At 44.6% G+C, this 13,293-nt stretch overlaps 1 protein-coding gene across 3 annotated transcripts in view; it reads left to right on the top strand.

The window, feature by feature from the left end:
* vps13b (vacuolar protein sorting 13 homolog B) overlaps positions 1-13,293 on the top strand; it is a 288,855-nt gene that overhangs the window by 272,970 nt on the left and 2,592 nt on the right. For all 3 annotated transcript variants that reach the window (XM_086154801.1, XM_086154799.1, XM_086154800.1), the window contains exons 55-67: positions 961-1,247; positions 1,978-2,108; positions 2,210-2,406; positions 3,221-3,339; positions 3,894-4,344; positions 4,666-4,824; positions 5,221-5,449; positions 8,280-8,456; positions 8,555-8,725; positions 9,666-9,842; positions 11,143-11,245; positions 12,614-12,782; positions 12,881-12,961. In XM_086154801.1, the coding sequence (XP_086010927.1) occupies positions 961-1,247; positions 1,978-2,108; positions 2,210-2,406; positions 3,221-3,339; positions 3,894-4,344; positions 4,666-4,824; positions 5,221-5,449; positions 8,280-8,456; positions 8,555-8,725; positions 9,666-9,842; positions 11,143-11,245; positions 12,614-12,782; positions 12,881-12,961 (2,451 nt within the window). The remainder of the gene's footprint in view (positions 1-960; positions 1,248-1,977; positions 2,109-2,209; positions 2,407-3,220; positions 3,340-3,893; positions 4,345-4,665; positions 4,825-5,220; positions 5,450-8,279; positions 8,457-8,554; positions 8,726-9,665; positions 9,843-11,142; positions 11,246-12,613; positions 12,783-12,880; positions 12,962-13,293) is intronic.

Below are 13,293 nucleotides of genomic sequence, written 5' to 3' on the forward strand. Positions count from 1 at the left end.
GCTCTACTCGCAGGTCTCTGTACACTGTAAATTACTGCCTCATAAGCATAAGGTGTGCGTTTCATGTATGAGAATCATCCTGTATCATGTCTGTCTGGCCAGAATGACGCTCGTGAAGCTTCACACATACTCCCATTGCACATTACTCATACGCATATCTGCCCCTCAACTACCCCACATGTGCTTTGCAAGGATGTAGCAAGCCGTTTTCCATCAGATCATGTTGCTCCCTCTCTCTCCCATCACTGTTCTCACCATGTGGCAATGGCACTTCATAGGGATATTAGACAAACACCCAGAATTGGATACAGGTTTCCCTTCTCGCTTTCATCTGCTGCTTGTCCCCAAAGAGAACAACAATGTAGTGATGTCATTTAACGTGCCTTCAGATCCCCTTAAAGAGGGATGGCAGAGCTTGCCAGTTGCCACTAATTGACTGAAGACCTTTTAAAAACGAGCTCAAAAAACTAAATTTTGGGCGATGAGCTTAACAATAATACAGACCACAAACAAGGATAGGAATGCCTTTCTAGTCTGTCTATTCATCATGTGCCTAATCCCTATAGCCCTCCACTACTCGCCACTCACTGGCTGCTAAACCAGCCCAGCAGGGCTTCTCTGCTACCAATTTAATACTAAGCTCAGTGGGAGGAATAAGAGAGTACAATAACAATGTGGTTTTACCATTTATCTTTTGTTGTAATCATATGGATCTTCTTTGCTCAATTTTTCTTTTCTTCTTTCCTGCACTGTCTCATCTCATATCCTTTGCGTTTTCTGCATTTGTGTCCCGCCGTCTTCTCGGTCTCGCCCGCGAACGCTCGTTCCTTCCTAATCTGATTCGTGTATTTATCTTTTACGTATAATTCATTTTCCCATTTGGTCGACACCCATCGACTCTCTGGTTCCTCTCTCCTTTCCGGCTCAATTTATCGTGTTTGTATTATGTGTTAATCCTAGACCTGTGACATACCTGAGACTGCTGAGTTCACCCTGGCTCCATCTGAAACATCATCCCTGGCCAAACCCTGCTCAGTGCCATACTGGGACCTTCTCCAGTGCAGCGACCGGGGAAATGTGGAGTTCCCCCTGCCCGTCAGGCACATGCTCTTCAGCTCATTTTCAAGCCCTGATGCTAGTTTTGGATCCGGAGCATGGAGCCTCCCAGCCCCCGTCCGACCAGATTTCCCGAGGCTGAGTTTGTCGGTTCCTAGGGAACCGGCCTCCGGGGGTGGCCCGAACAGCAGGTGAGTGAACCGAGTGTTTGTGATTCGCTGGCGGCGACAGTCCATTAAGAGCAAATATTGAACCGAGCTGGCACAGGACATAAAGCGGACCATCGCTGCAACTGGTCTCAGCTTGTTAAACTTTGGCGATGAAGCTAAGGGAGAAACGCCCTCAACATTTCCACTGTCAGTTTCTCTGCTTGTCCTTTTCTCTTGATTCCTTTCTGCCTGGCCCGTGTTTTTCCTTTGACATTACTCTTCCTCTGACATTCTGTTTTTATTTTACTTTTAAAAACCTCCACACCTGGGGCTTTTTCTGAGAAAACATTAATGTTGACAAGCATACAAAACAACTGTCAGGCCTTGCCCTCTGAGCCCTTCCAGTGCGTCCCTCAAAGATAAAAAAAAGAAGAAGAAATAGCACTCATGTGATGTTTACCATGAAGGTGGTTTCAGAGAAGAAAAGAGAGGGAAAAACCAAACTTATTCAGGGACACAGGGCATAAATCCTTCACACCAAGCACAATGCAAAAACTAAACATAGCGATGGCACTCGTGCATCCCCAGCCACGCTTCCTCCATCCCAGCGTGGGTCGGAGTTTAAATGAGGAGGAAAAAAGGTCTCGTAAACAACCTGATTGTCTCAAACATTGAAATTGTGTAATGGTTCATAAAGTATAGTCACATTAGGGGACTGAACGCTTCCCTGTGTCGCCACAAGATTTGATTTTTTTTTATCTGTCTGTTACAGGCCCCTTGTACTTACCTATCAGGAACACCTTGGTGTGACATACCTGACTCTCAGCGAGGACCCCTGTCCTCGCATGTTGATCCACAACAAGTGTCCAGTTCCAATGCTGCTTAGGGAGAGTGTTAAAGACGGTATGGGTCGACAGGACTCTTAAGCTTGCTTCATATCGTACTCATTTTTTTCCGACCACCATTTAAGATTACTTCATATTTTTACTGATTATCTTCTACAGAAACTCCAAAGACAGAGATGTACTGCCGCCCACTTCCTCCCAACTCCTCCTTCCACCACGAGCTCTACCACCACTTTACCAGTTTCCCCGAATGTAGACAGAAAGACACGATGCCCACGCTGCAGCTGAAAAACACAGCAGATAACAGCAACACAGACTGGACTGACCCCATTGATATCAACTCCCCTGGCACTCAGGTAACAACATCACACAGGGGAGGCCTGGTCTGACAAAAGGAATCAATTGGAACATCTAATCACTTGGCATAACACAGTACAGGATGTTTACCTGTCATTTCATCGGATTTTCACTTGTGGATACGGGTTAAGAGATTTCAACATCAAAGTTTTGTCCGATTGTGTCAAAATCCTTCTCACACTCGAGCATTGCCCCTATTTATAACCTCATAGTACCTGAAACTCTGGACCCAGAGGTCATTAGGATTAGACACAATCACATTTCATTAGACGCTGAAATTTAAGCTATCGGTACTCTTTTTTTTTATTTCATCTGACCGCTCCTTTTCCATTAAATTTGGCCACATCTATTAATGTAGAATTAGTTATAGTGACTTATTCATACTTGTCCACCCGGAGAATATGTCCGAGTTCTTCGGGTCTGACCAGTGATGTCATGAGAGGCTGGCAAGATGTTTGTAATGACAAGTGTTGTGTCTAGCCAGGTGCAGGTTGGGGTTGAGGCTGAGGTTTTGTATCTTTGGTTACTTTGAGGTCTACATTTGACCTGTGTGGCGCAGTTGAGAGGTCAAAGGTCAGACTTGTTATGACTGCCGAGTGAAGCATTCGGCGGAGATCTGCCTCCTTTCGTCACACGCGGGGCTGATCTTGCCGATCCCGGGGTGATGGAGTTACTTAGACACATGTGCACTCTGACACATACATACAAGTTCAGTGTTTGTTTAAGACAAAATACTTAGCTCTCTATCCACAGCGATTTAGCGTTGTATAGATTTACGGCGTAATCACATATCTGCTCTCTGGTGTTGTGCAGGTCGTTTTCCTGCCAGGCTTTGGCTGTCTCTACATAGATGTGAGTTACGAGGGAGGAACCATGGTTCTGTCGCTGGCACCAGAGGGCAGCATGGATGCTGTGAGCAGCCAGGACGGCAGGTCAGTGAGCACTGAGTAGTGTGTTTGCATTTGTTTTGTTTTTTTTTGCTCCCTTCATACTTCAACCGTAAGACCCCACACATGCAGGTGATAGTTCTTACCTTCAAGGTCAGTAAGCATTTCACCGCTAAAATGCATCGTCAATTGCTGTTTTCATGCAGTAGTTGTCGGTTGCTGTACCAGGCCTCTTCTTCACCACATGGGGGCAATGAATACCCCAATGAGTGAAATTCATTGTACAGATGAATTTGGCATTACTCTTTTATTCCATTACATCAGCACATAATTCCTTTGTCATTTTGTTAAACGAAAAAAAATAAATACAATTATGTTTTCAGTCAATTTCCCTCAGTCCGTTGTTAATGTGGTCTGCTGTAGGTAAACCTCTGAATCATCAAAAGTACCTTTAGTCATTGTTTATACTCTATAAATATTAAGAAATATGACGCGCGGTGGCGATAGAATTACTGTTGTATTTCAGGAACATATTTCAGGTTTCCCTAGATCTCACCATCATACTTACAAATCAGCTAATTAATTTCTCTTGTTTTCAGGTCCACCAAGTTGTCCCTAAGTGTCCTTCTGTGTGAGGTCAGTGCGGTGGTGAATGACGACATCACCAGCCCCTCGGGCTCTGTGGAGCTGTTGCGACTCAATTTGTCCAAGCTCCTTCTGAGCCTGACCCCCGAACGCACGTCCCAGCCCATAGAGCTGCCCGGCAACCCTGCTTCGGCCACTGCGGCCACGTTTACCCTGATCCCCAACGCTTCTCTTATCGAAGTCTACTGCTCCTCCCTGCAAGTGGACAACCAGCTGTATAATCGGGCGAGCTTTCACTTCCCTGTGCTGCTGTGCCAGGAACAGCGAGGTGGCGCCGAGATCCAGACTCAATGGAGCAGCAGTGACAACCCCACTGAGTCTCCAGAGCTTCTCACAGAGTTTAAACGTTCTTGTTTCCTCCAGCTGAACCTGACCCTGGCTAAGGACACATGCACCGTGGAGGAGGTTGGATTCATTGCTTGATATCAAATTTTAGTATTTGTTTTATTGTCCGAGGCTCTCATTTTAAGTCCTGCATGTGTTTTAGGCACAACTTTTTTCTCTAATCTTCAATTTCCTTTTGACATGCTATGCCGTCTTAACTTTTCTATTACACTGCAAGGACTTGAGAGATGACTTTTCTTGACTTCTAACAAATCACAACGTAGGAATAGTTCAGCAACTACCTAAAAAATTCAATTACTATCAAGCAACAACTCAATACATTTGTATTAAAAGAATAAAAAGATTTGCTATTTTTATGCAGCTGTGTTTGCTTTCCTGTAGGTTAGCTTCCTGCTTCAGCCAGCCAGGGTCTACCTTGAAGATACCTTTGTTTACTATGTAAAGACCCTGTTCCACACCTACATCCCGGACACCGCCATTGCCTCAAAGACCCCGGAGAGCAGGGAGGGTTGCGGGACAGCGCCCACGGTCCCTGAGCAGGTGCACAACTCAAAACACACTTTAGATATTCGGGTCTTGGTGAAGCTGAATGGAAGGTGTGAGTCGTGTGTTTCTGTGTGCGCACGCATATGAAGACTTGTCTAGCGTTCTAAAAATTAAACTGATGATGAGGTACATTTGTAAAGCGGATTCACGAAACTAGTTTAAATGACATAAAATTAAACAAAACAAAGCGTGTTGTAGCTGAGCACAAAACTTGTGATTCTGCTGATCTCACAAGAGCCTAATCTTATGGCGATAGTTGTATTAGTTCATGTTTTTTTGTCTTCATCTGTATTTAATTTGAAAACTGAAATGATTTCACTCAAATATGTTGTTAAAAACTACATCCAATAACTAATTGTTGCCATTCTGGTCTTTACAAATATCCATCAGGTGCTTCAGTCTGTCCAGGCATTGGTCCATCCCGTAAGGCTGCATAGACTGACCATTCAGCCGGTCAACCTGCTTGTCAGCATCCACGCCTCCCTGAAGCTGTACATCGCTTCAGATCACACACCCCTCACCTTCTCACTGTTCGAGAGAGGGCCGCTCTGCACCACCGCCAGACAGCTGGTCCACGCCCTGGCCATGCACTACGCCGCTGGAGCACTCTTCAGAGCTGGTAGGGAGTCAACAGAAGATGTTGTTTGCAATGAAAATGTGAAAAGTTATTTTTGTGCCTTCACAACAGGTGGCGTCATTTGCCAAATGACTTTGGCAAACGCATGGAATTCTATTGATTCATGTCCATTTCATTTTCTCTGACATATGACCCACACATTACTTGTACCTATCTGTACTCAGTTCTTTGTGTGTGGGCAGAACAGTGGTTATCGCTTCCACCTCGCAGCAAAAACGTCCTTGGTTCGATCCTAACTGGGTGTGGAAAAGAGGTGAAGAGACGGGTCCAAGTAGGTTGTAATGGGTGGAGAAAAGTGTCAGGGGTACTATGTGATAGAAGACTAACGGCCAGAATAAAAGGAAAGGTGTACAAGACAGTGGTGAGACCAGCGATGCTGTATGGCCTAGAAACTGTTACAATGACCAAAAGACAGCAGGCAGAACTAGAGGTGGCAGAGATGAAGATGTTGAGGTTCTCTTTGGGAGTGACCAGGATGGATAGGATCAGGAATGAGTCTCAGAGGAACAGCACATGTTAGATGTTTTGGAGAGAAGGTCAGAGAAGCCAAACTGAGATGGTTCGGTCATGTACAGAGGAGGGATAGAGAATATATTGGTAGACGGATGCTGGAATTGGAGCTGCCAGGCAAGAGGTCTCGAGGACGACCGAAGAGAAGATTTATGGACGTAGTGAGAGAGGATATGAAGGTGGTTGGTGTGAGAGAGGAGGATACGGAGAATAGGGTTAGATGGAGAAAGTTGATTCGCTGTGGCGACCCCTGAAGGGAAAAGCCGAAAGAAGAAGAAGAAGAAGAAGAAGAAGAAGAAGAAGAAGAAGAAGAAGAAGAAGAAGAAGAAGAAGAAGAAGAAGTTCGATCCTGACTGGGGGGGCCTTTCTGTGCGGAGTTTGCATGTTCACCCGGTATCTGCATGGATTTCCTCCGGGTTCACTGGTTTCCTCCCACAGTCCAAAAACATGCAATAGTTTCATTGAAGACCCTAAATTGGCCAGACATGTGGAAGTCTGGAGTGTAAATAACTGCAAATAAATAACCGCGTGTCGCTAAATGTGGCCCTGTGATCGACTGGCAACCGCTCCAGGCTGAACCCAGCCTCTCGCCCAATGACAGCTGGGATCGACTCTAGCGTCCCAGTGACCCTGAGTGCAGGATAAGCAGTATAAAGAATTTTTAGATCCAGTCAAACCACAAAAAGAAAATGACGTCTGTTGTTTTAGTCATATTTGTTAAGTCAACAACAATAAAATTATAATGATTTTGTTGAGGAAAATCAAGTGAAACAGTTCATGCTTCACTCTTTATTCGTCTGAGATGATGTGACCATCATCTTCAATTTTTAAAGTTACGTTTAAAAGAAAATGAAAAGATCACCCGAGTGACTTCATCACATGTTAATCCATCGTGGAAGGGTAGTTCTTGCAGAGGCTCTTGTTATGGCAACGCGGCCTGAGTGGACACCGCGGGGTTGCTCTCATCTTTAGTTCAGCAGGTACGCCAGCCACAGTTGCGTTTGCCAGAATGAAGCTGTAGAAGACCGTTCCAATTTGAGAAGATATAAATTGTACTCTTCTCATTTAAAATGAATTATTTCAAAACCGCAGCCTCCACTATTAATCAGAATTTTAATTTTCATGACCTGCGGGCCCCTGAACTGCGGGGCTGATGTAACTGCAGTCCATGCATTACTAATGGACATAATAAACCCAATTCATGCAAATATGAATACGAAATTCCGCCGGTTATTTCATCGCGCGAGCCAGTGAGATGATTGTTCCCAGGGCTCAAATTGCTTTTAGGAAGAAAGAGGAGTCAAAGTATGCAACCTCAGGAAACTAAATTTGAATCGGCGGAGGCCTGAACTAGGTTTGACTGATAACTCATGGTTCATAGTTTAGGCAGTACATTATTGTTAATATGGAGAGCCACCGGGTCGAAGTCCGACTTATCAGAACATATAAAAGCAGCATATCTCGGTTCCGTTGACTAAAGCCTCCACACATGGTCCGACTTAACCCAGTCATTTCCACATCAGAAATCACTGTTCTGGCTGGACGCTTCCTTCCCACTGTCTTTCATTAGAGCCCTCATTTCTGCTCGTATTTCAACACGTCACCTCGCCACATTCTCCTCTTCCTCAGTCATCATTAGTTTGGGCAAGCATCGCATTCTGGAACTGATTAACTTCAGGATGTACAGTGGTACATTTATACACTCCTACACACACACACACACACATACACTGACATGTGGATGTTAAAATGCATACATTATCTGTATATACTTGTTTTTGTGTGTTGTGTGCGTGCCTGCATGTGTGCATGTGTGTGTGTGTGTGTGTGTGTGTGTGTGTGTGTGTGTGTGTGTGTGTGTGTGTGTGTGTGTGTGTGTCTTAGACACAGTTCTGTAAACATCAGCTCCTGTCAGGACTTAATGCTTTACTAAACCACAACTGGGAGACCATCTGAAGCCATAATGACCACTTGGTCCCACTGGAGCTGATTTTCTACCATTAAAGTCCATCACTCAAGTGCAAACTGATTGAGTAAAACATCAATGCGGGGACTGGTGTCTTGAGAAAGGGCAAGTAGATTTTTTGCGATGCATTTGTCAGTGCATAAATATCAATGAGCCATGTCATCTGAAGAGGACCCCACGGCTGAATGAGAGAGGTGAGATAGTAGGATGTAGTAAATCTCACTGTGGTCCGTGTATGATTTCATGCAGGAGTGTGTAGGTTGGCTCACAAGAGTCTGTAATTATCTGACTACCAGTGGAAAGTTGAACTTTTGACAACGTATCCCCGTGTGTCAGGATGGGTGGTGGGGTCTTTGGAGATCCTCGGCAGCCCCGCCAGCCTGGTGCGCAGCATCGGTAATGGTGTGTCCGACTTCTTCCGCCTGCCGTACGAGGGTCTGACCCGGGGGCCCGGAGCCTTCGTCAGTGGAGTTTCCAGAGGGACCACCTCATTTGTTAAGCACATCTCAAAGGGTAACGCGGATATTCACAATGTGTGTTTGTGCGTGTGAAAGGAAGAAACTAATAGTGAAATTACGATCCGGTATTAAACACTCCCCATTTGTCTTCAGGTACCCTGACGTCCATTACAAACTTGGCAACAAGTTTGGCCCGAAACATGGACCGTCTCTCCCTGGACGAGGAACACTACACTCGGCAGGAGGAGTGGAGGCGACAGCTCCCCGAGAGTCTCGGGGACGGACTCAGGCAGGGACTGTCTCGACTCGGCATCAGTTTGTTGGGTATGTGAGGGTAATTCACCAGCGCACGCATAAAATTTATGCCTAATTGGTACAAACAGTTTGAATCAAATTATTGTTTGCTTCCTTTGTTTGTATTATTACTTGGTAGCTTTGCACTGCAAGACCTGCTTGGAAGAACAGGTCTCTATCGATAGACTGAGTTCTGATGGACTGTTCAAAAGAACACATTTGTAAAATGCAGCGATTTTACTGAGTCACTTCATTGTTGCTTTTTATTTGCTTAAAAATACACTTACATGAACTTATATGGATCAGTGCACCTTGTGGTTAAAATGCTTCTGATGCAAGTGGCTATGAACACCGGTCATTGTGTCGGCCCACCCAGTATGAGATTTGACGATTATTCACGAAATCTTTCAAATCTAGAGGCTGACAGTAATATTCATAGAACAACTATGTCATACTGTGTGTGAGCTCGTACATGGTTTATATCAAAATGTATCTTCATAAAGTAGATGCATGGTTTTAGAAATTATTTCAAAGAGACATATGGAGTTAAAAGACAGCACAGCTGAGATCAGTAAACACCCCGCAGGTAGTGGACGTCATGTCTGACTTAAATCATTCTCAAAGGCACGTAAATCATACGTTCATTGAAACCAAAGAGGAGCATCTCCAGGCGACAGCGGGTTAGTTTTCCTCAGATGCCCCGGTGATCACAGATGCTTCATGTGCAGAATCAGTGGTTATTATATTAGACAAATAGTTATTTTCCAAAGATCAGAAACATCTCTGAATGTTTTCGATTCAGATTTATGGCACTTAAAATCCCATTCTCCAAATATTACTGGAAGAGAAGATGATTTGAAAGCTTTCTTCTGGGAAATTGAACGTGGCCTCTGAACGCACTTGTTATTAGCTATTTGCTATTTATTAGGAGTGCATCAGTTTGATGAAAGGCTCTTTCTTGTCTTTGCAGGAGCAATAGCAGGTATTGTCGATCAGCCCATGCAGAATTTCCAAAAGAACTGGGAGACGCAGAGCACAGCTGGCAGCAAAGCCAAAGGAGTCATTTCTGGCGTCGGGAAAGGCATTGTGGGGGTTTTCACTAAGCCCATCGGCGGAGCAGCCGAACTGGTATCCCAAACTGGATACGGTGAGCTCACAGACAATGGTCTTATTTGAAAATTACATAATGAATACATTTGTCGTGTCTCTGTGTATGTGGCTCTTTTGGGAGCTTCGGTTCTGTGTTTCTTTTGTGATGGTCATTAAATCCAGATTATTCCTGTTTTTCAAACATCATCACTGCAAGTCTTTCCCTGTGATTCACAAACAAAACATAGTTCAAATTCAACACTAACAGAGACAAACCATTCTGAGTCACTGATTAAAAACATGTCCTCTCATGGCATCTCAGCACCAAAGAGGTCCAACCAGTTTTAGTCACGCGCAAATGATACTAATAACTTCACACAGATTTGCAGATTAACTGGAGAGGTTTACACAAAGCCCCTACGATAGTATTTAAACAGGCAATTCAAATGTCTGTCTTCTACCCTCTCTTCCCATGGCCGCAGGCTGGAGCCCCTGACACACTCACATACCTAATCACATACACGCAAGTACCATCACCATCCAGGCTTTTTGGCTCTTTGCTTTTTATTGGCAGCAAGATAGTGGCCGTCTGGTAATCAGGAGGGTATTTGTTCAATCCCCGGCCCCCGCAGAGACCCTGTCAAAGTGTCCTGGAGGCAGTTATTGAACCCCCAAATTGTTCCCGATGATGAGCTTGTTGGCAGCTTGATGGCTCCGTGAGGCCTGGCTCCGATTTACCTGACCGTATGTGCAAAAGACACGGCCGTGCATAAAGCAGATGCAGTACACACCTATAGAAACGCAGACCGGGGACAAATTTAAAAAAAAAAAAAAAAACTTTATGCAGCATTGATGTCAAATGTATGGATGTCAGAATCTTGCATCTCAATCCTCAACGCACACACACACTCGCATACGGTGACTTTAGGGCGCCCACTCGGGCCGAGCAGAGTTGCCACTGCAGTGACATCATTAATGGAGCTTACTATGTTCTTTATGGCTCTATTTTACTTGATGACTTCACTGGCACGCTGTTGCTCTGCTGACAGCAAAACTGGATGGAGAGAAACTGACCACACACACACACACACACACACAAAAGTAAGTGCAGATTATGAAGTCACTCGAACATGTGCATGAAGACCCATACAATCGTGTTTTGGAAACCACCATGTCCGTGAAGTATCCAAAGAGAGAATGGTGATGTTTTAAGTACAGTAATGCACAAGTGATCAATGCCTTTTTTTTGTTATCCTTAAATGCACAGATGTAATTCACTAATCTGTCCAATACAAAAGATGCAACATAAGCCGGTGGTTGATCTTTGCCGAACTCTCCCCTTGTGTCTCTGTTGTCAGGGATCCTTCACGGTGCAGGACTGTGGCAGCTTCCCAAACAGCTCTACCTGCCTTTGGAGGAGAAATCATCTCAAGCCTCCAACAGCCACCTTAAATATGTCTGGTATGACCCCCAAACGCTGTCACTGTTCCAGCTCCCTCTTCACTTTCCTCAATCTTTGCCTGAGAAGGGGGACATGTGTTCTTGTCTTTGTTGTTTTTCTGGATGCTCTCCAGGATCTGCCGTTCGTTCTGTCCCACTTTACTTCTCATCATTAAAAAAAAAAAAAAAAAAAGAAACCTTAGAGGTTTCACTATCCCAGCCCCTACCCTCCTCTGACAAAGAAAAAAACTGGAAAGATGTTTGACCTTGATTCCACACATGGTAGCCAGCCTGCCCTCCCTTGTTCTCATCAACCCAGTTAAAAGGTTTTTATAAGCACTCAGCCAAAGCCTCTAGCTAGAAATTGTTCTTGTTGTTTAACTATGAGTCTATCCAGAGATGTTTCTCTGTGCCATCAGAGTGAGGTGGAACACCTTCTCCCCATCGTGCTCTGGAAAGACTGAATTCACAAATATGGCATGTTGCACCAAGTGTACTGGTTATCGGCGGGTTCTGTATCATTAAAATATTTCTGAAGCAGTGCGTCACGTTAATGGTGAAGCTGTAGAAAAAGCTGTCATGGAATTTGATAATGACGAGTCGGTAATCGATTTAGTTTCCATAGTTATGAAATATTTACTTTTAACTGCAAAGAGAAACATGGCCAAGATTTTAAATTCAGTAATTGTTGAGGACATTACACTTCACTTTCATCACCAGAGGCAGCATGTTGCACTAATGACAGTGAGAGATGAAGAAAGGAATAAAAATACATGCGCGCTGAGATAATGCTCCCTTGTGGCTTTATTCTTTTTGCATTATAGTGAAACTGGTTTCCATCAGGCATCCATCAATTATTTTTACTACTACAGGTAGCCCAGAAACTTGAGGGGTCAGGCTGTTTGAGCAGAGTTACACTGAACAGAACCAAAGTGTCCCCGCTGCTGCTGCTTCAACATCTGCTGCGCAATTTGAACACCTGCCTTCCAAAGTAAACACTGTCAGGGAAACATGACTGAACACTCTGGTTCCTGCTCACGTATTTCCCCATCGACCATGTGTGTAATAGGAACCACACAGAGAACATGCAGAAATTTAAAATTACAGGATGTATGCAAGTCCATATGGTCACTTGTTTGTGTGTTGAGGTTAGTTGGGCACTCTGTGTGGTCCCGTGTTTATAGGAAATATGTATATACTCGCATAATCCACACACTGAGATGAGGCAATGTGCATGAGTCAACACCCGTCTGTGTGCGTTGCTGAATTATAAAATTGCAAGATCTTTGGAGTTTCCTGTGCATTCCCTTTAAACCAACCGACCCGTTTTAGTATGTTATAAGTTTGTGATAACAAAATCACCCCTGCTTTGTTCTCCTTCCTAAACAGGAAAATGCTCCAGTCTCTGGGGCGCCCAGAGCTCCACATGGCCCTGGAGGTGACCATCGTGAGCGGTTCAGGACAGGAGCATGCCGGCTGTCTCCTCCTCACCTCCGAAGTGCTATTTGTCGTCAGCCTCAGCGAGGACACCCAGCAGCAGGCCTTCCCCATCACTGAGGTGACTGTCGGGGTGTCAAATGAAGAAAAGAAAAAGGCAGCGTAAAGCGTCTCCTTTCACTTTGTCAGTTGTTTATTTCAATTGTGCGTCTGGTGTAGGTGGAGTGCCAGCAGGTGCCTGGACAGCCAGGGCAGCTCACCCTCACCTTACAGCAGCAGACGGTAGCCAGTGACACAGAGGTGAGATGCCGAGGAGCTGAGGTCGTATCACAATGAAGATAAGATGCGGTGCCTAATTTGGGCTTATCCTGATTCAACACATAAACAGATTTTGGAGTGTATATTGTGAAAGTCACGCGCTGATGTTAACCAGAGTTAGTTTTGAGCCTCAGTCTGTGTACATCCTCGACGCACAGGTGGTCCAGTAGTACATGGAGAGGTGTGTATGTGCTGGCCTGTTTACTTTTTTTTTTTGTGCAGATTTCAAAGATGACATTTGTTATACAATACACCTGTATTTGCAAGTGTTATTTGCAGTCCCTATGTCCTCTATTGTAAGTCGCTTTGGATAA

The sequence above is a fragment of the Fistularia commersonii genome, chromosome 11 (assembly GCF_037954325.1).
Source record: "Fistularia commersonii isolate RoL2024-O1a breed Wild chromosome 11, RoL_Fcom_v1.0, whole genome shotgun sequence".
NCBI classification, from domain to species: domain Eukaryota; kingdom Metazoa; phylum Chordata; class Actinopteri; order Syngnathiformes; family Fistulariidae; genus Fistularia; species Fistularia commersonii.